The sequence below is a fragment of the Conger conger genome, chromosome 2 (genome assembly GCF_963514075.1).
Source record: "Conger conger chromosome 2, fConCon1.1, whole genome shotgun sequence".
Classification (NCBI taxonomy): Eukaryota; Metazoa; Chordata; class Actinopteri; order Anguilliformes; family Congridae; genus Conger; species Conger conger.
Genome location: NC_083761.1, coordinates 13,036,379 through 13,064,236, shown reverse-complemented (window position 1 = coordinate 13,064,236; position 27,858 = coordinate 13,036,379). Strand labels below are relative to the sequence as shown.

The 27,858-nt window shown below is 42.0% G+C and overlaps 1 protein-coding gene across 4 annotated transcripts in view; it reads left to right on the top strand.

Moving 5' to 3' along the window:
- Positions 1-27,858, top strand: part of LOC133121725 (poly(ADP-ribose) glycohydrolase-like) — a 52,401-nt gene that overhangs the window by 3,403 nt on the left and 21,140 nt on the right. For 2 of the 4 annotated variants that reach the window (XM_061231137.1, XM_061231139.1), the window contains 11 exons: positions 87-191; positions 1,465-1,576; positions 1,865-1,987; positions 2,489-2,569; positions 2,951-3,025; positions 16,049-16,135; positions 18,590-18,744; positions 23,973-24,052; positions 24,135-24,195; positions 24,898-24,973; positions 27,351-27,498. In XM_061231137.1, coding sequence (XP_061087121.1) covers positions 87-191; positions 1,465-1,576; positions 1,865-1,987; positions 2,489-2,569; positions 2,951-3,025; positions 16,049-16,135; positions 18,590-18,744; positions 23,973-24,052; positions 24,135-24,195; positions 24,898-24,973; positions 27,351-27,498 — 1,103 coding nt within the window. The remainder of the gene's footprint in view (positions 1-86; positions 192-1,464; positions 1,577-1,864; positions 1,988-2,488; positions 2,570-2,950; positions 3,026-16,048; positions 16,136-18,589; positions 18,745-23,972; positions 24,053-24,134; positions 24,196-24,897; positions 24,974-27,350; positions 27,499-27,858) is intronic. The other 2 variants (XM_061231138.1, XM_061231140.1) reach the window with 1 other exon arrangement.

Here is a 27,858-nt window from a genome sequence, read left to right as displayed (position 1 = left end):
GTGTGTTTTGTGTAGAGTTGTATGCTATGTGGTATTTGCTGCATTTCTGAAAGGACAGAGAAATACTTTCATTTTGTTATTAACAGAAAGTTGAAATCGTGGGGGACACAGTATCAGCATTCTCCATTAAGTGTGAAGAGAAATCATTCTCCCATATTGACACATTTGTGCCAAAAAAGGAGCCTTTTACTGTGAGTGTAACCAGCTTTAGTACATTATATTGTACTCAGTTCTTGTTTTTTTATCTTTCCCTGGGAGTTTATACTTTTCTTTTTCAAATGTCTAGAGCTATGGAATTTCAAATAAACTTTTAAAGGCCTTTGGCAATTCCCTTCTTACTCTTTCTGACAACAATAATTGCCAATGGGTTTCATGCCTTTTTATAAGTATCCCTTGTGTGTTTGCACAGGGACATAATTTTGTCTAATAGGGTTGTCTGTGTCCAACCATGGGGCCCAGGAGAGCACACACCTACGGGTATATTGTAGTAACTGCTGAACAAACTTGTGGCAATAATGAATTCAGACTCTTGTGTGTTCAATGTTTCTCCTGAGACCATATATTTTGCTACTGAGATACAATACAAAGAAATTTATGAGAAGTTTTCCTAACACCTAATTGGTCACAGCTCCAGGTCCAATATATTGAATTAGCTAGATATGCCATTATGGAACCGTTTGATCTGCAGCAATCACTTCTTAATCAGAGTTGCATTTAAATTGAACAAAATGGCCTCATATGTATTAAATGCTTCGTCAAACGCAATTACGTATTTGGCTAACTAGCGGGCGGCATGGCTTATTAGCCGATTGCATAATACATAAAGCATTAGTTTCAGTGTGCTTTCGAAATTCCTTGGATGGCATATGCTCCTGAGGAACTTTTATCAGCGTCTCCTTTCTGAAGGAAGGCCTCCAGCAGGCCTGATTTCAGTCAGCCCAGGTGGGACACAAGATGTGGAAGCTGCACATCTTGCTTACTGTGATACATGTATGCGGTTGACTTTTCTGTGAATGAGTATAATTTAAAATTAGATTTTTAAATTATAAACAAATGTTGTTTAAGCAAAAACAAAACAATTTTTTTTCAAATGAACTACTGACTACTAAATATTCTGCTGTTATGTTGCAATGATTTAGTTTAATTTAGTTATGTCAAATCCAGCTTGATGTAAATTTTTAGGCATTGCTTACACATCCAGAAAAAAATCACTTAGTTTCTCAAACAATTTCTGGTTACTGTAAGTACTGTCCCCACTCATGATCCTTTGTACTAAATTGAGCAAGAATGAACTTTTTATTCTTAAGCATCATCAGAACTTTAGCATGAATGTAACTCAGTGGAATTCATTTCTAGGAAGTAAGGCAGTGCGACATCCAGGAAGAGAATGACTGTTGGCGTATGGTCCCATAGTGGCTGAAGGCTAATGTCGGGGACTGTGCTCTGCTGCTCTTGTGTGTGCAGTGCACAGGCCAAGTGGCTGGGGACCCCCATAAGTGAGCTGAGGAGGATGCCCCAATGCCGCCATCCCCTTCCACACCTGAAGGCGACGTACAACCACACCGTCATGATTAGGGTGAGACCTTCTGCACGATACTCTTACCTTCCAGCTGATACCAACTGTACCCTGGCCATGTTTAGTGTATATCAGGGCTATTCAAAATGGTGTGATTTCAATTGGAATGCAGAAGCACAGATTGTTACCTACCTCATAGTAAAAGCCTCACTGAAATGAGTTTCATTCATTATTAGACAATTAATAGTCCTCTGGTAAGAAGTATATCTTGGCAGAAATGTGTATTTGTAGAGCTTCTTTTGTACAGCGGTAGCCTGATATTGCGAATGTCCATGTTTTGACTGACAGACAGACCGGCTGCATGACACGGAGCGTCCTGTCCCGCATCCCAACAAGTTTAAGGACTCCTGGGATGACGTCTACGTGAAAATGCCCTGTTCCGAAAAGAACATGTTCCCCGTGGAAAACGAGGTAACCTTTGACGGCAAATTCACACTACCCGGCACTTTTGCAATTAGCATGTATGGTGCTGCGTTGAATGATGTATGCATCTAGCGTATGTCTGTTTAAAAAGGAAATGGCTTATTTATAACATTATACTGTCTATACTTTAGAACACTATGGGCCAGTTTCATTAAGCTTAGATTAAGCTTAGTCCTGAACTAAATTGAGTTTTGTATGCAGAATCTCCTTTCAAAATTGAATGTGTAGCACTAGGCTTAATCTGTGTCTGTGAAACTGGTCTATAATTTAGAACATTATATACTGTATATCATTTAAAACATTATACATTGTGTTGACATTTTAATGTCTGTGGAGCCAGAACTTCAGAACTCTAGATCATCCCCCAAGGTGAATTACTCTCTGTTGCTGTCTTAAAACTTTTGGCAGAAATAAAAGTACTATTCTGGATATGCTGTTGAATGAGAGTGTATTCTAGCTGTCCTTTCGAGAGAGATGTTGTGCTTCCAGGATGGGGGTGGTGTGCAGAGCAGATGGGAGCTGATTCAGAAAGCTTTGCAGAAAGATTTCAAGAGCTCTTATGATGTGGAGGTGAGTTTTTCCTCTAATTCTCTCAAACAGCATGGCCATTATCTGTTTCCCTTCATTAATGTTCATTGCCCAAATCCCATATATGTCTGGTTCAGGTGTGAAATTTATGAACGATGTAACTGGTGGTGTAACTGGCTCTGTAATTTGCACAGCGAAGTGCCACTGCAGGTCTTCCCCTGGTGCTATTATATGAATGACCACAGGGTGGCGTAGAATCACAAGGAAAACGTTCCTGCAGGCATTATAAACATTATCTAACTTATTGGACAGAGAGATAAAGGGAAAAGAGAGAGAAAGAGAGTTTGCTTAGTTGTCTTATACTTTAAAAAGTTCATATAATTTCTAAGTAAGTGAATGACGTCAGGGACTGTCCTGTTTTAGGATGCGATATTACAGTACAACATGGCTCATCCAAAGAGATGGGACTTCACCGCTTTGCACTCCCTCTGCGCCAAGGTAAGCTGTGTTCTTCATGAATCCCTGTGTGCTGCTGTCAGTCATCAGCTAGAGACTGCAAATGTTCTAAATGTGCTGCAATTCCATTTTCTGGTACTATTATCGATTTAAAATGTGTTGGAATGGTGTTTTTAACATTTACAATTCATTCTGTTATTTTTACAAGGAAAAGACAGCACATTATGTAACTTTCTTTTGCTGACCATTATTGAACCCTTTTTTTTGCATCCAGTTCAATTCTGACTGTAGAAAAATGATACCCAACTGGGTATCCCCTCTTCCTGTACTTTTTGCGTATATATAAAAAAAACTGACCACTATTGGTAAACTTTGTTAAAATAATTTCAGTTTATGAAAGCTATTTTCATTTAAGTTGAATACATTTTATTCATCAAGCCATTACGTTTTAGCAGTTAATACATTTCATTATTGATTAACCAATAAAGGTCAACGGAGTACCCAACATTAATTATATTCCTGTTTATATTCATGTTATTGCTATGCCTTTATAATTTAATTAACCATGTTTGAGTGTTTCAGTTTGCTAAGACAAGAACGATAACCTTGCCAGTGTACATAGTGTTGTGGGAATTTTCTTGATAAGTATTACCATCTTGGTACCCGGCAGAGAGCCTATAAATTGTGGTCTGCACTTTGCTTTGGACTTGGTTCAGCTTGTACAAATCACAGATGGCTCATTAGTAATGATGTTGTCCATTCACGTTATGGAGTGCTCTACTCTCCCCAATGGACATCATGATCTGTAATTGTAAACGATTAAACTGCGCTCATAATGGATTATTGCTACCAGAGTATTTTAGTTGGGACAGTGCCAGGGCTAGGAAGAGGGGGCGTGTTCGTGTTCACCTTCTGTCGTACCTGGCACGACGTCACAGTCTTCCACAAACTCAGCCTATTAATGTGGGATCTGTTGCCGGGGCGGCTGTAGCAGTTTGCGTCTTAGATGCTAATATTTGACCACTTGACAAGTGCGTCTGCATCGACCCCATTCTGAACATATTGCTCTAAATTAATTCTCAGACAGCAGCCTGTAACATTAGGTTCTTTATTGTTCCAAACTAATCAGTTTTAGCAATATCCCTTGTGCATAGTGTTTGAAGGTCACAAGGCCTCAGGCATGTTGGCTAGTGAGAAACGGCATCAATCATAAATGAACATACTTATGCCGGAAATGTAAATGCCAGCCTCAAAACAAAATAATAACTTCAGCAAATGTTCCCCATGGTTCCACGGTTTTATTTATTTATTTGGAGCTCTCTTACAGCACCGGGACGTTTTATTGTAGTAAGTGTTCTTTAAGTTTACAGACTGTGGCTAATATATTTCTGTTGCCTATTTTTGTTTGCACATTGCGAATAGAGCCTCGCCAGTCTCCACCTGTCGTTCTGGAGTGTCGTCTCGCAGGCCCTCCCCACGGTCCGTCGTCCAATTAAAACGCAGTCTTTCACGGAGCATGAAATCCAGCATCTGTTTCTGCCGGTCCCCGCGAGGGCAGAGTCGGCTCGCGCGGAGCAGAGCTGCTGCAACGTTGTGCGCGCAAGCCTGCGATGGCCCGTTTCAAAGCGCCAGTTAGCGTCTCAGACGGCCCCTTTACCGTCCCTGAGTGAGCCGACTTTAAAAAAACAATAACAAAAAAATGCTTTCTTTTTGATGACGTGCCGGCGGCTTTCCACTAACGCCTCCACTTTTGGGTGCAGTATGGTTCTTTTTAAGGACAAGCTGAAATAGTTTTTTTTCCTCTGTTTAGTCAATTCTTCATAACTATACAAACACTTCTTAAAGTGTTTGTATATTCCAAATAATATTTTAATACCTGTATATTCACACTGGATTTTATTTTAATTTTATTTTAATTTTTAAATTCTGCTTCCTGGAAAATAAGTTTTTATGTCATTGTGTACCAGTGAGCGTCGGTGAAATGTCTCAATTTTCCATTCCCCTCCAATCAATATCCTTTTCACGTCCTCATTTCACACCCCCCCTTGTAATTTTACGTCAGTGGTCCGTTTCCCTCGTGTATACGTCATATCATGGAAGCTAGTGCTGTTCCAACTTCCATTTCAGCTTGTCTTTAAATGGCTCTGTCGAGGGCAAAGCATTGCGTTTGGTTTTGTGAATGGCTGAGTGAGCTAACGGCTCTGCTGGTCAGAGGGTGAAAGCTGAGGAGGCGGTGATCACCTGGGTGTAACACTCTTGAGTGCTTTGTTTTTCTGCGCTCAAGGTGAGTCATCTTCCGAGAAAGAAAACTTATTTTATCCAGGTGATCATTTTCACAATTTTCAGTTTGGGAGCAAGTACATACAGGCAAAAATAGTCTTATAATGTACATCTCATAAGGTCTTACTTGTGTGAGTTGTTGGTCTACTGAGGTGAACATAGTCTAGATCAGTGCTACTCAACTCCACGTCCTGCGGGCTGCAGGGTGTGCAGGCATCTGCTGCAACCGTGCGCTACACCACCCGATTTCACTAATTGGCTTGTGTGAACCAAACAGGTAAAATAATTAGCTAAATCAGCTGGTGTCGCACACGGTAGGACCAAATGCCTGCAGACGCTGTGGCCCGCAGGGCGTGGAGTTGAGTAGCGCTGGTCTAGATTGATGTGAGAGTTTGGGTTTGAGGTCGTCCAGTTAGCGTTCATTTAGCTTGCCTTGTACCAAAGTGACAAGTGACCTCAAACTATATGAATGTCAGTAAAAATAGTCTTATGCAACAAAAAACTATCATTAGATGCTGCTGCACAAGAGTGGAAAGAAATATCTATATATTTAATTTTTATAATCTATATATTTCTATAAGCCTTCCAAGGGCATATCTGAAGGTCATATATCTGTCAGAAATGAAAACGCTTGGCCTGACATCTGATGGTATGGTGTAGTTCACACTGATCACCAACCATTGAAACCATTGATATTTGTGTGCTAACATTACTGTCTTCTACAATTGATGTTTTTGTTACAAACATTGAATCCATACAGGCATACCAGAGAACGTCTGTACACACTGTCAAAAACATTATTTTAAAGGGCACACATGTTATTCTATATTAGATGGATATTGAATTGTAGCCACCAGTTAAATCTTTTGTGGTAAATGAAATTGTCCTGTAAGAATAATGAATGTACATTTGAACACGTTAATGGCTTTTCAGATTTGGTGCTAAAGCTATAAAGGCATTTGGTGGTTCAGCAGGAAGCTTGTAATGGTTAAAGTGTATTCATGTTGCTTCGTAGATTAATAGCCGATTTTCACTTCTGCCCCTGTGTCCCGATTAATCAAGCTGTAACGAATGCAAACTCTCGCTCGGGATCTTTTCCCAGTCCTTAAAATAATTTTACTTTTCAGGTCAAATTTCTTTCTGGATCGATAACTGCCCATGTCGTTTTACAGCTCAATCTAATTTAATTAAAAAGGGCCATTGAATCCATGAGGAAGCTAATCAAAGCCATTAGCAGAGAGAGCCAGCGCTAATGAAGCCCAGGTTATTGGTCCAGCTGCTCAAGCTGTCTGCTTAAGTGCCTGAGTGATTTCTTCTTCCTCCTCGTACTCCCAGCGTGTGGGCTGAGAGCCGGGAAGGCGTGGTCCTGCTGCCTATGAGACGGTCAAGGTCAGGGACAGTGGCAGTACTACGACTCCCAGCATGCACCAGGGCGTGCGCTTCCTCTCCTGAGCTTTTTGCCTGACACAATGCTTTGTCCGAAGCACCCCAGAAATGTAGGCCGGGTCCTTAATGATATGCACCTGGAGATCTCTGGATTGGACTGCCTTTCTAATTTAAACTTGACTTTGTCTTTTGAAAAAGGTGTGACGTTGTTTTGATTGTTTTATGTTGTTTTATTTTGCTTTATTTTGTAAGGTAGTGTTTTCCAGATTTTTTAATTTTATTTTTTGTAAACGAGACTGCTAATATTTTTAGTTTCTGTAAAGATTTATGAGGTTATTTGCTGCTTTCACATAAAGATGAAATTGTCACACATTATTTATTTTCTTATTTGGTAGCTTTGGTGTTTTTATGTGAAAGCAGCCGGTGAGACTGCTAATATTTTTATTTCCTGTAAGATTTATGAGGTGATTGGCTGCTTTTACATAAAAATGAAATTGTCACACATTATTTATTTTCTTATTTGGTAGCTTTGGTATTTTTTTCAAACATGCTGTGGATTTGTCCTGTTTTTCCAGTATCTAGCAACAGAGGGCAGTGTTAGCCAAATGATTGCTAGATAATGGCTTTGTTTGCAATTAAAATAAATGAGGGTTTTCTCCAATGCTTGTTAGCTATATTTCATGAGCTTGAAGAAGCCAATTTGATTACATCACACGTTACTTTTTACAGCATACATTGTGAATTAGCGTGGCACTTTCTCATTGTCTGGAATGCCCTGAGGAAAGAGTGGGGGTACTGGAGCTGTGTGATGCTGCAAAGCTTCCCATGGGCTGTGTTCTTCACCCTACCCATGTATGACAGTGCAGAAAAGACTTTATCTGCATCTGGCATCTGAAAGCTTGGACTGTAGAAAAATATGAACCCAAGTGCCTGTTATGTCACCCACAGACTATCCATGGGCTTGTGAAAAGCATTTTGAAACTTTGCAAACGCTGCCATGTTGTACAATTTGGAGACAGGGACTGTGCACTAGGGAAGCTTCTCCAATAAGCTCGTAAAATATTGACGTAATCTGTCCCTGATTCGTCCACAACTGAAACTTGCGTTATTGTCGTACTAACACTATAACTTAAAGAAAATCGGCACATGGACAGAAATTAGATGAAGAAAAAACACCGATTGCAACTACATACTACAAGTCTGAGTACATCAACAAAAAAAATCTGTAAAATGAAGATGCTTTATATAAAAATAATGAAATTAAAAGTTGCTAAATATTGAAAGAAATTACTCCTAAAGAGCAGTAAACGGCTAAAAACAAAATCAAAGCAAAACTACAGTTGAAACATTAATTAACAGAAAATCGGTTATTAGGCTGTTCCAAACATACTGGAGAGCTCGGCACAGTTCTTCTGTAGATTTTGGCTGCCTCGCTTGCTTCTGGCTTTCCAAGTAATCCCAGACAGCCTTGATCAAGTTATTATCTGAAAAGCGGTCTATTACTTGATATGTTGATTTATTTCATTTATATTTAAAAGATCTTGGATGCTTATGACTTTTGCACAGTGCTGTATATTATGTGCGCTTACAGTAAACTGAAAAATACATCAATACATCTCAATAAAATGCAGAGTGCCTGTTAACTGCAGTAATGGAATTAAGTATTTTGTTTCTTCGCAGGTTTATTCTATATGAGCTACATTACATTTATCCTGTGAACTAGCTACATCCTGTGTGTGGGTTTTGAGTAACCTGCTCTCTGTTTGTTTTGTGTAGTGGTGTCACTTGCTGGTCAGCCAGGCCAGTCTTTGTGCCTTAACCCCTTATGGGCGACCTGCACGTTACGTCTCCCTTAACAGACGGATGCGACCTGCGCGTTATATCTCCCTTAACAGACGAATGCGATGCCTGTGTTGTATTTGATCACATGACCGGTTTTCAAGACGCATGACTGTTAAAATGCATTGTGATTTCTAGGCCTTTCTATAGGTTTTCAATAGGGTGCCTTAGTCCACAATGGGTTAAATTAGGCACCAAGCCTCCCATGGCCCCCTGTGTCTTTGAGGTGCGCTTGGCTGTATTGTCATTGGACTCCTGTAAAATCAATTAGGTGCGGCGGTTCACCGCTTTCATTCAGCGGTTTGAGTTCAGAGTGCACTATGTTTTAATGAGTTCTTTGACAGGAAAGGAATTGTCAGCTGTGAGGAGAAGCGGACATATCGATGGATAATAAGCCTGATTTTTTCACATATTAATGTGTTTTGTGTGTTACTTATGATTTTTTTCGCTGCTCTCTCCTGCTGAACGCACGTGGCTTTAAGAGTTAATGCTGAGACAGCCCTTCCAGTGAAACGCTTCCTCATTAGTCCCTGCAGGGATGTCAGCCATGATCGCCATCACTGCTCCCATTACCGGCAGGAAGTGACACGGGCTATTATTGCTTTAATTTGACTTGAAATTAACTTTCAAGTGGTGACCTGAGGCTCTTCTAGACTTTGGAGCTGGTGCGTACTATTCCACTTGTATTGTTTTTAATATTCCAGTTGTATTATTATTATTACTATTATTATTATTATTTCTGATACTGTACCATTTTATGCAAGGACTGGCTGAAGTCCTGTGGAAATGCTCCCATCCATTCGAACTTTGAAAAGCACATCTGCATGGAAATCCACAAGGCTTACGCCTAGCGTAGCACCGGAGGTGTGTCAGGTTTCGCTCCACCCCCAAGTGCATAATGGGATTAATTAATAACACCGGTGACCACATGCTGGAGGTACTGAGCATTTCACCATTCAGACTAAATATGTAGCTATTACTACGATACTTTTACTATAGATGTGTATATTCAAGAGCAGTCAAACTCTTTATTTTAAATTTTAAATTTATTTATTTATGTATTTCTTTGACCAGTCAAACTCTTAGTGATTGATTAAAATGGGCAGTCAAGCTCAAATGGAACACAATCCCTGCTCATAACACCAACATCTTGGATATGCCTTGTTTGGGTACATGACGGGTGACGTGACTAACATGGCTATGTTGTCAGATACTGTGCTTGAGGCTTTGTTAGCTGTATTTGGGGTAGCCACACATGGGACAAGGAAGTATAAAAAAATAAAATAAAATTCACTTCATATGCTCATTTATGGATTTGGTCACATGGCTAGTTACATGCACAATGTGGAAAATGCAGGGTCATTACGGGTCTTGGTGGAACCAATGAAATTTAGTGCATTTTTTGGGAAATAAAAACATTTATATCATTGTCTGTGTGCTTGGGGAAAAAAAAATTGACAAAAAAAATAATAAACATTGCAGCATTGATTGAACATCAACATATGAGCGGAAATATTTTTAATTAGCTGTCAAACATGAATTGAGTCCAATGGGGAAACAGGCTTTTTGAGCTAAAATATGTGTAGCACTTGGGGATGACTTCATATGAATTGGGGAAACTGAATAGCTGGCCCGCTGGGCAGCCCTTACTCTGTGCTCACCAGTGACCCCCTCTGGATGGTCAGGAGAGTGCGAGTGCCTGTGAGGTCCCTCCAGTTGCACAGTATCTGTGGTGGTTTAGCTGGAGTAATTCCAATGTCATATCTCAGAGCTTTTTCTCCCTCCAGTCACACAGGCAGTCCGTGTACATCTGGAATAGAGCTTTTAACTGACTCCTGCTCTTCCTGTGCAGTGCATGTAAATCTTGAATGGTGTACTCTAATATCTGTATTCAGTAGTGGTTACTGGTACTTGCTTACGCCTAGTGAAAGCGCTGTACCGAAACTCCGGACCTCATTCTTTTCCCGGGATTGATTTCCTGTTGTTCCGGCTGTTTCCATCCATGGCATTTATCTAGGTGCTCGCTAAATTCACGCCATAAGCTTACATTCACTTGCTGGCTAGTTGCTTCTGAGTTTTTAATGGAATGCATTGCGCTTTTTATGATATGCTTACATTTCCTCGGCTAAATAGGAAAGCAAGCCTACCCTTAAGGTCCTGCAGAAATAGGCTCATGTTTTAAAATGCCAGCCGGTTCTCGTAAACTCTTTGGACTTAATTAGATTTCCCTAGCATTGCTGCAACAATAAAATAATTGTCAAGAGGTGAAAAGCCTCAGAGGTGGGAGAGAAGCCTTGATTGACAGCTGCAGGGAAATGGCTATAAAAAAGGAAACATAATTAGGCCCTGTCTTGTAAACTGTCTTAGTGAGTCCCCAAAATGAAAGTGTCAGCTTGTGTTTTCTGATAAATGTCATAACCGCTCCCCCAGAACAAAATAAGGTCCCCGGCTGCATGAGGCTGTGTGTGCGCTCTTTCGCTCTCACTTTCTCTCTTCCTTTCTCTCCTTCCCCTCCCTCTCCCTCTGTTTATTCCCCTGCTTTTAATGGCCAATGTATGTGCAATTTTTTATTTATTTTTTGGCTGTTTTTTGTTGTGAAGGCATAATTTGCTCTGAGTAAATTAGGGCACGCTCAATTCAATTAAGTGATTAGTTAGGGCCAGATTGAATTTAGCACAGTACACAAACACACACACAGTATATTAAGAGTCCTTTTGGAAAGCATGAAGCTGGTTTAATAGGTAATTATGTTCTTTGGCTTGCAGGTTGTACAGGTTGACTCAGACTCCCAGGTTTCAGTAAGCAGGAGCTCTTTCCGCTTGTTGCTTAGTTCAAACCTTCTATGCCATCTTCCCTACATTATAATCTGTTTGCTGTTCTTGATACATGAAGTAGGACATTTTATATGCATTTGGCTTTGTATGTCCTGAACATTTCAGGCATGCACTGAATGAGTTTGTCTGTGATTCTCGCTAATGGAGTAGGCTATGTGGTAATTAAAGGAGATGCCACTGATCAGAGTGGCTCTGTACACTGTACTCTGCATGACATAATTAAAGTAGGCCTGATGTGAATGACGGGAGTGCTGGAGACATAGGGAAGATTAATACGTGACGCGTGCATGGTGTATGAAAGCACCTTTATGTGACGTTGCGTAATATGAACAGTAATCTATGTATTTACATTAGGAAAGACCTGCCAGTGAACGCTGGATTATACTCGGTGCATCCTGAAGTCCCGGCCTCAGGTGTGCGTACGTTAGTTATTTTGTTGGTGGCAGTGGGAGCGGTTTTGAGACAGAGGGGCAGATCTGTGATGTTTGCGAGTGTCAGCAGGAAGGTGCTGGGGGGTTTGACAGGAGATGACAGGGGAGCGCTCCCATTAAATATTCATTTAAGAAGATCCCACTTAGCCAATAGTATAAATGTCCCTGACGGACAGGATCAGATTGTTTTCCCCCTGTATTTATGGATATGAGCTTGCGAGTCTCTCGCTTCGCAGTCGTATTTTGCGGTGAGCCAGTCAACCCTCGCCCGCTTTGTTATCCGGTCTGGAGGGGAACGGGGAGGGAGAAAAAAAAAAAAATCCCGCGCAGTGGTAAATCTGAACTTCGCTCCAACGCGAGCTGGCCCGTTTGCTTGATTACTTTGTCAGAGTGATGTGATGTATGGACCTGTTTCAAGTCATACGCCACAGTGTTAGTTTAGTTGATTCGAGGCGCTGTCGGGGGGGGGGTGATTTAGGAACGACGGGCTGTGCTACCTCAGCTAGATCCCATCCCGCTCGCCGTCCGCTTTATTACGCCCAAAGGAACGGTTTATGATGTCAAGCAGGTCATTACTTATGACAGCGTTTAGTCGAGCCTCCTTTGCAGCCGTATAAATGTTTGGCGCTAAATTGCCAGTCAAGGCTTCCTGTCCAGGAACACAGTGTCCTGCCGTTCACACTGGGTCATTTGCATCTGTTCCAGGAACCCATTTAATCAGCCAACATGCCCGGCAACCTTGATGAAATTGCCCGGTGATTGATCGCCCTGACATTCTGCAGGGAACGCTGCCGTAAATAAGTACACAGTAAATATACACTATGGAAAAAATAACTCTGTTTCTGTCAGCCCGGCATAGTTATTGCGTAATATACGCATTTAGATCCCTTTTTTAAGATGTGAAGCCCTATTATAGGTTGTGAAAGAGGCTTTCGAGTTCATTTTGGTTCCTCGCCATTCTTCGCTGGTCGAAAGGTGTCAAAAAGGTGCACTGATATATGAAGGATGTGACTTCAGAGCTGGCACTGTGCAGTTGCCAAGTCTCCAGTGAATAATGTTCTACTATAGATATACCTTTTTTTCCCCCAAGAAATCTGCAGAACTAAATCAATTAATTATAGTTTTGGGGGAAAAGATTAATAAATGATAATAAACTGTATTTATATAGCACATTTCAAACACATTGAATGTATGCTACAGGAAAATGTAAGAAAACGGACAAGGCAAAACTCAAAAGGCTGTAGACTATGTATAGCAATACAATAAATTCAGAAAATTGAGTACGATAAAATGGCAAAAAAAAATTACGTTACCGCCTCTGCTAAAAATGTGCTAAAAAGCTGTTATTTTTCTCATTGTTTCCCACTTGTATCACAAAGTCCCTGTTGTACTGTGTGTTACTCATGTCCTGTGTCAGAAATAAGGACATGCCCCAGAGGTGGGAATCCAAGGCATGCTCCATAAGGACCATGTTGCACCATGTTTCACAGCCCTCCATCAGTTGGACAACCTGTCTTTGCATTGAATTCAGTCATTGCTCTATGAAATATGCTCAGGGTTAAAATAGATGTCAGAAGACCGTGGACAGAGGCTGCAGTAATGCTATTCCATATACTGTATGGAATGCCATATTGGGTGTTACTGTGTTACTGAACAGTGACAATGCAGTATCCTGTTGAAATAACACTTTAGATGTCCTGCCTTGGTACTTTGTATTAATTAACCTGAATTTCAGAAATGATGAGAAATATCTCCATATGACTGGCAGTGTTCTTAATGACACAATATTAAGTTCTGTGCTGTTATGAGATGCACTACTTGAATGTGCATTTTTGGAACATATCAAGTAAAAATTTGCCTATATTCTGAAATAGATTATTTTTAATTTTATGTGTCTATTAATTGACATGACTGTGTGAATCTCCATGGCAGTAAGTAAACATGTCCAAGTGGTAATTAGTTAAAACTATGAAGCAGCACAGTTGTCACAAAAATATGTGCCTTATCACAGCTCCCTTGAGTGCAAACCTGGCATCAGTCATCCTATACATCCCACACATCCCATAATGCATTGCTGGGAATAATTCAGTGTAGTGGAAAACAGTATTGCAGGCAAACTGCTTTTCCCACATTTCACCCAAAGAAGATGATTCATCCTCTTGTCTAGACTGAAGGTCATCTTTCATTAGAGGGAACATCATATGCATGCGTTTAGTTCAGAATAAGAATATGGTGTACAAAATATAACTCACTAGCTGTCATATATAGAAGACATTTTTTGTGTTTGTTGATAGATTGTCATCTGAAGAAGAGCCAGTGTTCGGTTTTGACTGAAGACATAAAAGTATCATCTACAGGGGAGATGTGTCCTATTGAGGTAGTGTTGACAGAACCAAGACAAAACAATGTCAATATGCAAGTGATATTGGCTGACCCCTGGCCCAGCGTAGACAACTTGACATCCATTCAGGGGTCATTAAGTGGTGCTGACCTCGGAACAGGATTCCAGCTGACAAGCCGACAGCAAGGGTTCCGCTGTCTCATTTTACAATGTCCTGTCATTCAGGCTTTTCAGCAGGTCCGATAAACATCGGAATCATTTTCATGCAGATCGTATAAATTGGCCATTTGCCTCTGAAATGTCATATTTCAAGGGTCTTGTCTTTTTTCTTTCTTTTTTTGCAGTTTACTTTGCATTTGAAGCTTTATTCTCGTCGCTTCATTACCATATATTTGAAATGTTCAAAATGCGAACATAATTTCCACCATAGAGAACGGGTTTTCATACGGAATGTGTATTATACTGGAGTGGTGTTTCATTGTAGAAGAACCACAGCTGACCCAGATAATGTGATCCATTTCGGAACAAAAGTGATATGTTTTTATAACACTGCATTTAAACGATGTCTTACTTTTTTAATTGGGTGGGTCAACTGAGAAGTGGGAGGATATAGGAGGATGATTTGGTTATAGGCCATAACCAAACCTGGACCCTGTGGTTAACACCTCTGCTCCTTCAAAAAGTGTCACCGGAGCTTTTATCACCATAGTGAGTCAGGACCTCGGTCAAATCTAAAGGATGACACCTTCTCCAGAGCAGTGCCCCAGGACTGTGCCAGAGTATTGGAATTGACTTTGGTCATGGGGTCTGCCTCCTGGTCTTGCCAGACACTCTTATCCAGAGCGACGTACAGTTGATTAGACTAAGCAGGAGACAATCGTCCCCTGGAACAATGCAGGGTTAAGGGCCTTGCTCAAGGGCCCAACGGCTATGCGGATCTTATTGTGGCTACACCGGGATTCGAACCGCAGACCTTGCGGATCCCAATCACGTACCTTAAGCACTAGGTCTCCCATTCTCAGTACAATACAACCCTACTTGGGTACAGCTGCTTGACTTGAGGTGTCTACGGGTGGGGGGTTGACTGTTGGCAGAACTGAATATGTCGAGTTCCCCTTTCCTGCTGCTTAATTGTGTGAAAACATGGCTGAAAATCCACCTCCTCCACCTCCTTTGGGCACCTTTTAGGAATTTCCCTTCATATTAATTGACTGTAGATCATCAGCAATGGGCCTCTACTGCCTGGGCTTTAATTGCCTCTTCAGACTAATTGCTGTGTGTTACTGGAGAAGTGAATGCAAGTATTGACAGGATAATACATTTGCATCTCCAGATGAAGTGAAGGTAATATTAGTGCTTACTCATTTGGAGCAATTTTTCTGGAACAAGCATGTGTCCAGTGAACATGAAGGATTCCTGGCACACCTGTCACGGTAATTGCATTAATTCATTTTGAGAATTGCCCATCCATGCTGGTGCCAATGTTGATTGTGCCTGTCCAAAATGGGACTTGTAGTAGTTGCAGTGCCTGCCAATGTTGTTTTGATTTTTACCAGCTATTTTGCTGCACAGAGGAGTTTATTTAGATTTCCTTGTCCTCGGGATACCTTTTGTCCTGCCTGGTGCCATTTGGCAAATTGGCCTTTGAATCTGGAGCGAACCGCATCAGCGCAATTAGTCGGAAGCAGCTAATTGTTCCGCGCGTTGAGGGATGCATCAACACGCGCGCCCTGCCAGTCCTAACAGCCTGTGCCTAATCAGGTGGGCCCGGTGCTCGCCGTACTGTTCCTGTGTGCCATCACGCCTGGGCGACATCTGCTAATCAATGGCAGCACAACAGCCTGTCAGCACTGTCACTGCTGAGCTCGGGGAAACAAACCATCCTAAGCATGTCTGCCTCTTGTTCCTTCTCTCCTCTCTCTCCCCCCCCCCCCCCTCTCTCTCTCTCTCTCAGGATCCTTCCCGCATCGAGTATCTGTTTCGGTCCCTTCTGCCGTCCTTGGCTGAATTAGCGCGGAGTGTAACCAAGCTGTGTACCCAGGTAAGCCAACTCCCAGTCACCGGCGAGTCTGACACGACGCAGGGCGAAGTGGTCCCCGGGGACGCCCAGGCCTGACCGGGGTGATGCAGGGTCAAGGTGCCCGGTCAAGGGGGCCAGGGTCAGCGTTTCCTATTAGAGCTTTATGGTCCTCCTGTCATTTTCAAATGATGGCCAGCTGATAATGGGGAACTATGCGCATCTGTATGAGGAACGGGCTCATTAGGGGGAATGGGGATTGCTCAGCCGAGCCCACGCGTCCTCTCTCAGCTGCTCTACACCTCTGTGGTTCTGAGTTGTCTTTCCCCAGGGAGGGGCACCAGTAGGCTTTGGCCAGCTGGTTAAACAGTTGTTTGTGCTGGAAATGGTGCCGCGTTTCTCCTGCAGCTCATTTAGCAAACCTTCTCAAAGACGAATGTTGGCGACAGAAAAATGTTCACGCTTAATGCATCCTGGATTCCCCTGATCTGAATCATGAATACTGTAGTGTTGTTTACCTGCTGAAGTCGGGGTTAGGAATGTGTGTGTGAAACGCTAATTAACACTCAGGGTAATTGGATAATGAGTCAGGTTGAAACATAAACTCAAAAAGTAAACTGGAATCTTTGGTGACCTGAATTTAACTTCTTGAGAATGCCTGGCCTAAATCCTGAATCAAACTTTCACCATCAAACCAGTCAATTTGAGATGGGTTAGATAGTTAGAAAAGAATGGCAATTTTTTATCTCTTTTTAATTATTATAGGCTACTAGCATGTTATTTTCTTGTAGTGGTTTTATTTTTAGCTTATTTAACTTCTGTTTAGCATCATTGTTTCTTTGACATTGTGTGGATTATCTTGATTACAGATGGTACCCATAATACTATTAAATAGGCTAATTCCACATCATAGAGCTAAATACATTGTGATTTAATTCATGATATGCTAATAGGCTATCAAATGAGGAGTGCTGCTCATTTTCAAAACTTGCGCACTGATTGATTGATTCATGAATTTATTAGTCCGTTCAGAAATTCATGCAGTCGCAAGACGGGAAGGCCTACACCACACGCGAAAGTGAAGTTTAGAAAGTTGCTTTATCCTGTTGTGAACTGATGAACTGTAGTGAGTAGAGGAACCAAAATGTGCAGGGAATCCCTCCCTAGTTGGGGGGGGGGGCGAACAATGAAAGAAAAAGTAATTTCTTTAGTTGCAAAAAAATGAAAATAGACAAATACGGTCCCAAAATGCCACCATTTAGTTGCAGTATGGATATTTGAGTGCGATATTTGACGGCGATTGGCTGCCATGCAAGGCGCGATCAGCTCATCAGGAGCATTTGGGGGTTAGGTGTCTTGCTCCGGGACACTTCGACACAGCCCGGGCGGGGGATCGAACTGGCAACCCTCCGACTGCCAGACGACTGCGCTTAACGCCTGAGCCACGTCGCCCCCAAGAAGGCATGCATGAGCAGGATCTTCTGCATCCGCAAGCCATTTTATGAGCAGTGTGTGACCGGAGGCTCAGCTGTCCAGTGCTGAATTGAAGGAGTGCCGAGGCACCAGAGGATAAGGAGATTTTTAGCCTCTGAACCGGACTAACTCGTGGCATAATAAGACAGAAATTGAACGGCTACTCCTAAGATCAATAGAAATGCCACCTCTCATCTCCAGGGCGTATTGGAATCTATTGCCTGTTTGTGAAGTGCTGGTACAGAGATTAATGATGCGCTGCATCTGAATCCCGGCTCCAGGTCCACTCCCTCCCCGGGCCTCATCAAACCGTGCGGCGCCCCGCTGATTTATGCGTGGAAACGGCCAGTGCCGTTGGCCTGCTGAAAAAGCTCATTTGTATCCTGGTGCCTTGCTTTAGTGATGGAAAGAAATTCAGATGTGACTCATTAATATAGTATTCCTCATGTTTTTAATCCAAGAATTGGTTCGGTATTTGTAAAGTTTGGTATTCTTGAATGTGCAGCAGGGAGAAAAAAGGCCCCACAGACTTTGTACAGTTTATATAGTGGGTAACTTGGGAGTTTGTAGTAAATGACAGCTGCTGTATTGTGTTTGATGGGCGTTAAATTCAGTGTTATTGTTTTGCGTTTCACATAGGTAATGTGTGCTAATATGAAGTGATTTAGCAATGCCTATAACAGAAAATAACAATCTTTTGCAGTCTGTTCCCTGGCAAAGCTGTAAATTGGGTTCAGCTAATGACTGTTTTGTTTTTATTTAAACTTTGGTATGGATTAGTAATCTCAAATGCCTAAATCAAGGTCCTTGGGCACAGTGGGCAGAGACGGATGACCCTTGACGATAATGGCGCTGGCTGATTTAAGAATCCGCGAGTGGACCTAAATTAGGCCTAGTAATTTACTAAATGCAATTTAGCCTCCTTGTTTGGTAAATTGCTAAACTAATTATCTGGGCCCTCTCTGTGTTTTCTTTTTGTTTTTTTTTTACCCTGTGCTTTTTCAGCCGATACCTCTGCTTAAGCTGAAGATGAATCACTCCATTACGATGTCACAGGAACAAATCGCCTGCCTGCTGGCCAATGCCTTCTTCTGCACCTTCCCCCGGCGCAACTCCAGGAAGTCCGAGTACGGAAACTACCCAGAAATCAATTTCTGCAGGTACTGTCAAGGGCACGCTTCAGCACACTCTCCTTCTTAAAGGATTTTGGGTGCGGGTTTGTAACTGGATGTGGTGTTGAGGCTTGAGGGGAAGTGCTGGGGTGGGGTGGGTGGCTTGGGGGGGTGGGTGTATATGTTATGTAAATTAATCCAGCTCCTACAAGTACTTGTACAGCCTTGGTTGCTTTTTTAGACATTTTCAGTTTCCTTTTTGTTTTCCAATTTCCTTGCCAATCACATTTTATGATGATGAAGATTGGCTTGTATACATTTCAGAGGTAACAAAATAATGTATAGTTTTAGATCAGTCTCAGAGGCGCTCGCCAGGTTACTGAATGTGTGTGTCGCACACGGTACCTCAGAGATGAAAGCCAACAGCCACAAACTCTGCTGCCATGTGGTCCAGGGGTTTTGCCACAGTGACCTGTGTGATTAGTGCTTTGTACAGGGTTAAAAGGCTGGTTTCTCTGTGTGACCCCTCAGCTGCAGTTCCCATAACCACTTTCTTCAGCCAAACACACTACACTCAGCCTGCTCTATGCTTTAACATGGCCGCAGGAAAACAGGCAGCTCTTCCACCCATGTTTTGTCTCTAATCTTACAAATTGTATGTGCGACAAAGGTTTCAGTGTATAGGGAGTTTTCCGGAACCATTTCTTGGTCCACATTGTAGTCAGAAATTGTAATTCCTATATTCATTTTTTTCTTTTGATATGTAGGCAATTTTCACTATGTGGTGCAATTATTAATGAATTCAGAGCTATTTTTCAATTGTGTTTCTGATTATGTTTTCATAGTACTTTTGCCACTTTTGAATATATGGCTTTTACCCGCCATTCAGTGCATTTTATCATTTGTGCATATCAAGCTGTAACACAGGCTGGCTCAGATCACTGAGTGCTTATGTAGGATGGCTAAAATGCATGTTTCTTCCCAGCTTTGAATATTCAGATCTGAAAAGGTATATTTCCATAAGGGGGCACTGCTGTATAGAAAACATTTTCTTCTATTTCCATAAATGAGATCATGGAGATTTCTTGGCACAAAGGAGTTGTGCTCTGTTAGTTTTTGTCCCTAGGCTCTGTCGTAGCTGAGCGGGTCCCTCAAATGCTGAAGCCCCTCTCAGAGACTGCATCACATTTATTTTTCTTGTTTGGCACTTGCAGCTGATCACGTTTGAGAATGGTCCTTTGGTGGAGATGTTTCCCCAAAGCCCTGACTCGTTGGTCATCATTACAGACTCCACTTTTCCAAAGAGAGAGGCGTCCTGATGAAATCTTCCACACTGGGCCACTTGATAACCCCCTGTTGTGTTTTCTGCCTGCGCAATCCCTTGCATTCACTGTCCACCATCCTTGATTGATTGATTGTTTGTCATCATGAGAAAATAAATTTGGGCTTCTCTGTTGACCTGCCTGAAACACAATAAGTGAATTCCCTAAAAACAGTATGAAAAAGAACTATTGAGGCCAGTTTCATATTTGACGAGAGAAAGAAAGAAAGTTCATACGTGTGTATATATCTCTGCAACACTCCACAGATGCAATATTGAACACTGTGGCTGTTGCATTCAAATCCCTTGCATTTCTAAGACCCTTCTAGCTGATTTGATTTTGTAATTGCAGCACAGTGTCCCCCATTTTGACCCAGCAGGGTCGTCAGCCATTACAACTCATTAGACGTGTGCTCTCTGAGCACAGCTTCCAAGGCTCATCTTAGTCAGAAGGTGGCGCATCGGTTAACTAGGTTGGAAGGAAAAGTAGGAATTTATTGGTTGTTGAAAGTATATTGAGCACAATTAATGTATTTTGAAATTCTATTTTCAGTGTTAATTGACAGACAGTGGTGTTGATGGCATCACTATCTTTTGTATTCAGTTCTTTGCATATGTAAATACTTCGTTTTTCCATAAGCATTCCTGTGTGTGGTCCAAGCATTCAGGTGTACAGAGAATTACTCTGCTGCAAGTAGCTTTCTGCTTTCTTTACAAATGCAATATAGTCGTCCATTGCAGACCTTTGTCAAAGCAGTCAGAAGATGAACTGGGCAGCAGCCACAGATGGGATTTCATGAAACCAACATCCACCGCTGTCAAGTCATGAATTACTGCCTATCCTAAATCATCCTCCACTTTACCTAGTCGGGGAAAGGTTAAAGCACAAATAATAAATTCTTCCCCATGGTATAAATATTCCCTCCTCTTGCCCACGACTGCACGTTCGCATCCAGAATTTGCTCAATTGTCTTGAATCTAATGTGTTTTCTTGAGAACCATGCTTCAGTTGCGCGATTTAAAGTGGCACCTGGTTTGAAAAATGCAGTCACGTTGATGAGTGTTGCCTTTAAGAGGATTTTTGATTGTCTTCCTCAAGCATTAATTTTAATGCTATGAGCCATTTGACACAAACCTTGACCTGCTGATGACCCTGCTGTTCAAGCCATTCCCATGGGTTAAACAGACCCACTGTGAAGAACCAGCTGGCATTAGAGACACTTCACTTGTTGGCCTAATGCAAATTCACCACTGAAATTCACCACTGCTGCATCCATTACATTACATTACATTCATTTGGCAGGTGCTTTTATCCACTGCATACCGAAGGTCGCTGAAACAACAACATAACACAGGTCAGATAAGGTACAATTCTAAATGTGTATACTTTCATAAAATATCAGTTATATGTAGCTATGCACATCAAGTCTAGTTCACACAGTAAGCATTGGCGAAGTCAGTAAAGTTTTGGCAAGTCATAAACTAGAACTGAGCCATTATTACTAGAGATATGATGTAGTTACATCATTAAGGTAAAGATATGAGTGCAACATGAAAAGGCTAGATGAAGCCCTTTTGCTAAATGCAGTAATGTGCGTACTGGGGCGTATGCTCGGTCTGCTGGTACTGTGGTTACACCGCTTAGCTGAAGGATTGTACCAGGAAGCTGGTGCCTCAGTTTAAAAATATATATATTATTCCATGAATGTGCCACCTTGACTTGCCTATTTTATTTGGTGTAGTACATTTATAGCGGAGTCATTATTTATGAGAACACTGTGTTTAAGTATAAATAAATATTGCACATGCACTAGCATTAAAGAAAAAAACCTTTAAAGGGAGGTCACTAAAAACTACTATAAATGTGATTCCTTTAAATAAGGTTGCGCAGATATTGTCAGGTTAGGACGGGCACAAGGATGATCTTTTTTTTTTTGATGTGTTCCAACACAGGCCCTTGAAAAGTAAGGAGAGATATTGGAGTCATTTTTGTGTGAGTCAAACAAACACTTCGTGTGATTGGTGTAATACACTAGCTCCTCTGAGGCGTCTTCTCGATTTCTTTAAGGGAACAAAGGCCACTGAAGAACGGTCATCGCATTTAGCGATCATCTCTACCAGCATCAGATTGTGATTAACAAAATGGATGGACGAAGGCAATTAGCATTGATTTAGATGGTGGGTTCTGACAATTGGAGGACACAGACGGACTGCAGGGACACAGACGGACTGCAGGGAACTACAGTGGTCCTTTACCCCGGAGGTTTCCTGGCAGAATTAGCAATGAAATGTAGCTTATTTTAGCAGTGAATGGGATGTTCAGAAGATATATGCGTACTGATATTGACTGGCGATATATGCATCCTGAATTGTTATGCAAAGCTTAATTGAATGAGTCTATCCATTCAGAGATCAGCTTGGCTTCTGCACAAATCTAATATTGGCCCATTCCCTTGAGTGCAGTCCTGGCCACACTCCCTGGCTCTGTCTTTAGTGAGGTGACATAGCTGCCCACCGCTGTTTAGAAGACATCACGCATCAGTGCAGTTCTGGTCTAAATAATTCAGCTTCGTTCTCGGAACACATGTAAGGCAATTTAAATATAAGAAAAAATATAATAATAAAAAAAATATATATATATATTTTTTTTTCAGGTCCTCTTTTGATTATTAAAACTTTGTGAACAATTGATTAAGTCCTGAATAGTCTTTTAATCTTGCTATATAATTCAATTTTATGCATAAAAATACATACTCAAGGATTAACTGCAGTTTATAAGATGTAGGATAATGGACTGTTTTTGTCACATTGCTGAGCATACACAGTGGACCATGGTGTTGTTGTGAATTTTATTCTTTAAGGCATGTGAAATAGCTTTGGTTTAAGATGAGCCCGCGAAGGGTTAATAACCCCTCCTGTTATGTCTGATGGAATGTTGTTATTAAAACATTAATTATTTATTTAGTCCCAAAAGGCAGCTATGTTTTCTCTTACTTAAAGCTCATTTTCTTCCTAAGGGTGATCTCTAAGCCCAAGACAGGTTGCCTTCTGGGGTACATGACGAAAGATTGGTTCTACTGCCTAGGAATGGAGGGGTGGGGGGGGGGTAGACTTTAATAAATTAGCTTTTTTTTTTTTTTTTTTCTCCTGAAGGGCTTTTAGTGCATCAGACTACATTTTTGTATTTCTTTCCGTGAACATTTTCCTGGAGTATAATGGCATGCGAGCAGGGACTGAATAGAATTGGCCGATTAGCTGGAAGACAGCGATGGCCTGAATGAAGGTGGCTTTATAAATAGCTCCACTTCACTTTCCCCGGCCCTCTCCGTGGCGGAAAACGGGGGCCAGGACTGCTCCTCCGGAGGTGCTCCTTCGTTAAAAGGGACCTGTAGCTTGTTAGTGTCCCTCAAGGGGAAGAGTCCCTGGTTTTCCCCCCGCTCTCTTTGTGTGAGCTCTGAAGTGGCACACGAGCACGACATCGTGATGGAAGGCCCCGGGCAACTACATTGTCGTTCCGATGAAGGGCTTTTTATATAAGAGAGCGTTGAATAAATGGGAGGCTCTGGTGGAGAGGGGCTAATTCAAATGGAACTGCAAGCCTGACTGAACTCGCGTGTCTATAAAGTTGAGGGCTGGGTTCGTCTACTGTGCTCAAGACTGTCATTGCCTTTTTATACACTTCGGTGTTATTTATTTTTTATTTTATGTTTTGGGGTGCAGGGTAAAACAGAGGGCAATTTGAGGTACCGCAGAGCTTTTAGCCATAACAAACTTCTGCCTGTTATTTCCTTTTTTTATTGGTATCACTAAAAGCTTTGTGTAGAATACATTTCTTCCTGACAGGTGTGTGTTATTTTTGAAAAGAGTTGAGATGTAATGGTGTAGTTTATGCTGTACATAAAGTACGTCCAAATGATTTGTCTGACCGGGGGAATCTTTCATTTTACTCCTTCAGGTTGTTTGAAGGATCTTCTCCAAGGAAGATCGAAAAGCTGAAAACACTGTTGTGCTATTTTAAAAGAGTTACGGAGAAAAGTAAGTTTCAGACACAAATTATTTTTGCTCAGGTTGAATTTATTCCGAATGTAATCGTGTATTTATAATTCTCCTCCCCCAGGACCTACTGGCCTTGTTACATTCACCAGACAATGTCTGACCAGCTTTCCAAAATGGGAAAGGTATTTTTATTGAATTATTCATTTATTTATTTATCTTCATTAAATGACTGTATTAAGTCACTAGAGGGGCACGAGACTGACTTAATACAAGCAATTTAGGATTTTGCACAAGCATCTCTTAACCATCCAAGTAACAACCAATTTATTGTTTTTAGCCCCAAATTCTGAAAGACCTACATTTTTCTGTAAAGTCCAGAGATGTTCTGTTTGAGTTGGGCTTTTAACTCCAAGTTTTTCTTGGGGTTTGTTACAAATTCTTATGACACTAACGGACGACTTTAGTTAGATTTACCCTTTAACCGTTTTAGGTGTAAGATCACAAATATGTGATTAGAATGTTCTGAAACTGAAAATGTTAAGGAAATGGCTGGTCAAAAGTGCCCATTCTTGTTCATTTAGATTCCACTGCCTGAATATGCTGAAGTGTGTTTTTACCTACAGTAAAGTTCTCTTTGCCACAAGTCAAAGTGATTTAGTTGTGAAATAAATCCTTTACAGTACATCACGTATATTTGTGGATATGCTGATAGAAGTGCCTGTTGTCAGCTGTTTAATGATGAAAAACCCACTGTGCTGCACCTTCCACCATATGGAAATCACACTTTTTAATGTTAATAAAAAATGTTTCATGTTAATATTGTAAACCATTTGGGAAATCTAAATTTGTGTGAAGAACGAGATGTGTCTATGTTCATGTTTCAGTTCTAAGGTTCAGTTCTCCAGACTGCACATCACGTGTGAAGGTACCATTGAGGACAATGGCACCGGTATGCTGCAGGTGAGAAACGCCCCACTGTTTAAGGTCTGATCTGCTCTCTGAAAAACCCAAATAATGCAGGCATTTTTGTTGCTTAGCCCGTAATTGATTGATTAATTGATTATCACAGTTGATTACTCAGTTAACTCCTAGTTTCTTGGTTTCCAAGTCTAAATTCATTGCTGAAAGTGAAAACACAAAGCAGCAGCTCTCCAGGACTGGTATTCCTTCCAATAATATTGATTAAGCTGAAAGCCTTTAGCCTGCACAAACTGCAGAAACAGCAAACATCTGCTCATAACAAACAATATCGCATTGGTTGTGGTCACCCGTAGCAGTTTTCCACTCAATTAAATTATACCTGTGTTTTTTTTCTGTGGAATTCGCTGTATGCATTTTAATGTTTAATCCCATACTCCAAATACAACCACACTACCACCGTGTAACACACAGAGATGCACGCACTGCACAGAGTTTTTGGCTTTATATCTTAACAGCACAATTTCATTGGAAGCATGCATGCAACTGCACTTGCTTTTTAGAAAATGTGAATAATTTTAAGAATTACCAATGTGTTTTTAAGAACCGATTGCTTTTAAGTACTGAGATAAATTACTCTTGAGATTACTCCACTCCTTGAAATGCATTTCTGTTCCAATTATTGATTTAGATTTGTGGTTGATTTGAGTTCATTCTTAGTTCACTGGAACGGTGATGAAATATCTATTCCCCTGAATTCTACTGGGATTTCACTGAACCGTCCTGAACCCTGCTAGATTCAACAGGGTTAAAATGAGATGTCTGCACTTACACTCTATGGTGTAAGGAGATCTCAATCTCAATCTCTTTCTCTTTTTTTTTTTCTCTATATATTGGGGTTTACCGGGGTCTTTGTTTTGGTAGACAGCCTCGTGCAGCTACAAACAGGACGCCTGGAGAGAAAGCCGGTGAAACGTCGGCGAAAGACTGTTCTGCAATTGGGGAGTTCGGAGTTCGGGGGGGGTTGGTAGGTGGGGGGGGGGGGTTCTGATGGGGTGGGCCTTGCGGCGCTCTGTCTGTCAGGGCTGGCCCCTCTCCCTTTCACCTTTTGTTGCCCGCGGTTACGGGCGGCTGACAGCTGACGGGTGCGCACGAGCGGCCGGGGGCGCCCCTCGGGCGCTGGATTGATGGACGCTCTGGCGTGGCGGGGCCGGGCTGACGGGCTGTCAGCGGCCTGGAGAACAGACCCGGCTGTCCCTCAGATGAGTGACCAGTTCGGCCAGATCAGCTGGCAGACTGCCACTCGCAGCCATATTTTCACAGTTCGGAGGAGGCCGCAGGCCAATGAGCCAAAACTGACAGGCCGAAAAACAGCGCATTAGAGATTCCGCACCGTTTTATTTCGCTCCGAACAGCGTGTAGAGCACACTTTACCCTCTGTGGTGTTTGTCTGGAGACCTTTTTACATTTGTGAGTGCTTGTTCTTAATGTCTTTAAGTTTCATGATGACAGAGTGGCATTTGTGGTAAAGTAAGAGCCTGCAAGACAATGAACCCTAATTTGGAGCTTGTTTTGTGCTCCTTGTTCATTTTGTTCATTGACACAAAATGAAAACAATGCGTCTGTCCAGTCGCACATGTATTCATTGCAGTATTGTGTAGTGTATCAGAACACAGCATATGGAGTAAAAAGAGTGGTTACGTGATTTAATATCTTGGGGAGAAGAGGTCTTGCATTTAAACGAACACTACGGTATTTATGGTGAACCCTGCACACTTGGAGCTAGCTTGTTAGCGGTGATGGCAGCAGGTGTCTGTCTGCTCCGGGGTGCCACTCCCCTGGAGAGTTTGTGGTGGGCGTGGGGGTGTAGGGGGGGCACACACCTCTCCACTGCCCATCACTCCAGTCAGAGCCCAGTGCCTGCGCCAGGTGCTGTCATTTCAGGCAAACGTGAAGACCCCACTTGACCTCCCTCATCCGTGTTTGTGTTCCGGGCTCTGAATACCAATATGAAGGTGACCGAGAGAGTGCAGGGGGCATTTGAATTCATCTGCCTTGTTTTGCTTAAATGTGTTTGCCTGCCTCTCAATCAGTCATTTGTTTTTATTCCCTTTTTTTATTACCTTTAATAACCAGTAAGTGCTTTTCTTAAGCATTCAAAGTGCTTTTTGTTATAAAAATGAATGCTTAAGTGGATTAAGTATCGTTATTAAAAAAGCATGTGGTAAAAGTAAAATGATATGGTATGTTGAAGAGTAGATGGGAATAGTCGTGTGTGTACAGCTGTCATGGTGGACCAGGTCAGCGCAGTGAAGTTATTAAAGCCTGCTTCTTGTACCCGGTTTTACACAGTCGCATTCTCAGCCCCGCTAACTTTACTCCGCTAACCGCTAGCCCGCTAATTTGCATCTGTCTGCAGGTGGACTTCGCAAACAGGATGGTGGGAGGTGGGGTCACGGGGTCGGGGCTGGTCCAGGAAGAGATCCGCTTCATAATCAACCCCGAGCTCATCGTCTCGCGTCTCTTCACCGAGGCCATGGACCACAACGAGTGCCTGATCATCACAGGTCGGTCCCCAGAGTTTACCCCCCCAGCACAGACACTGCACTCTGCTGACATACTACCTTTTGAGAGGAAATGTCAATGAATCTCTGTACGCTTTGTGTTTGCTTTTCTCTTTTTTTGTGGAGCGAAGCTGATTAGTTAATCACAGGGCGTTTTTGGACAAATGAGTCGTACTCACCAACGCGCTGATTTAGCTATTAAGAGTGTCTGTCTGCAAGCTGGCAGAACGAATAGGAGGCTCATTCTGTACCGCGCACAGCAGGCTCTTAAATGACAGGCCCTTCAATCTGGGACCATCAGAACCAGGCCCAGCGAGAGCCCGCCAAATCCGTGTCTCAATCAGTCCCTGCGAGGCCCGCTCC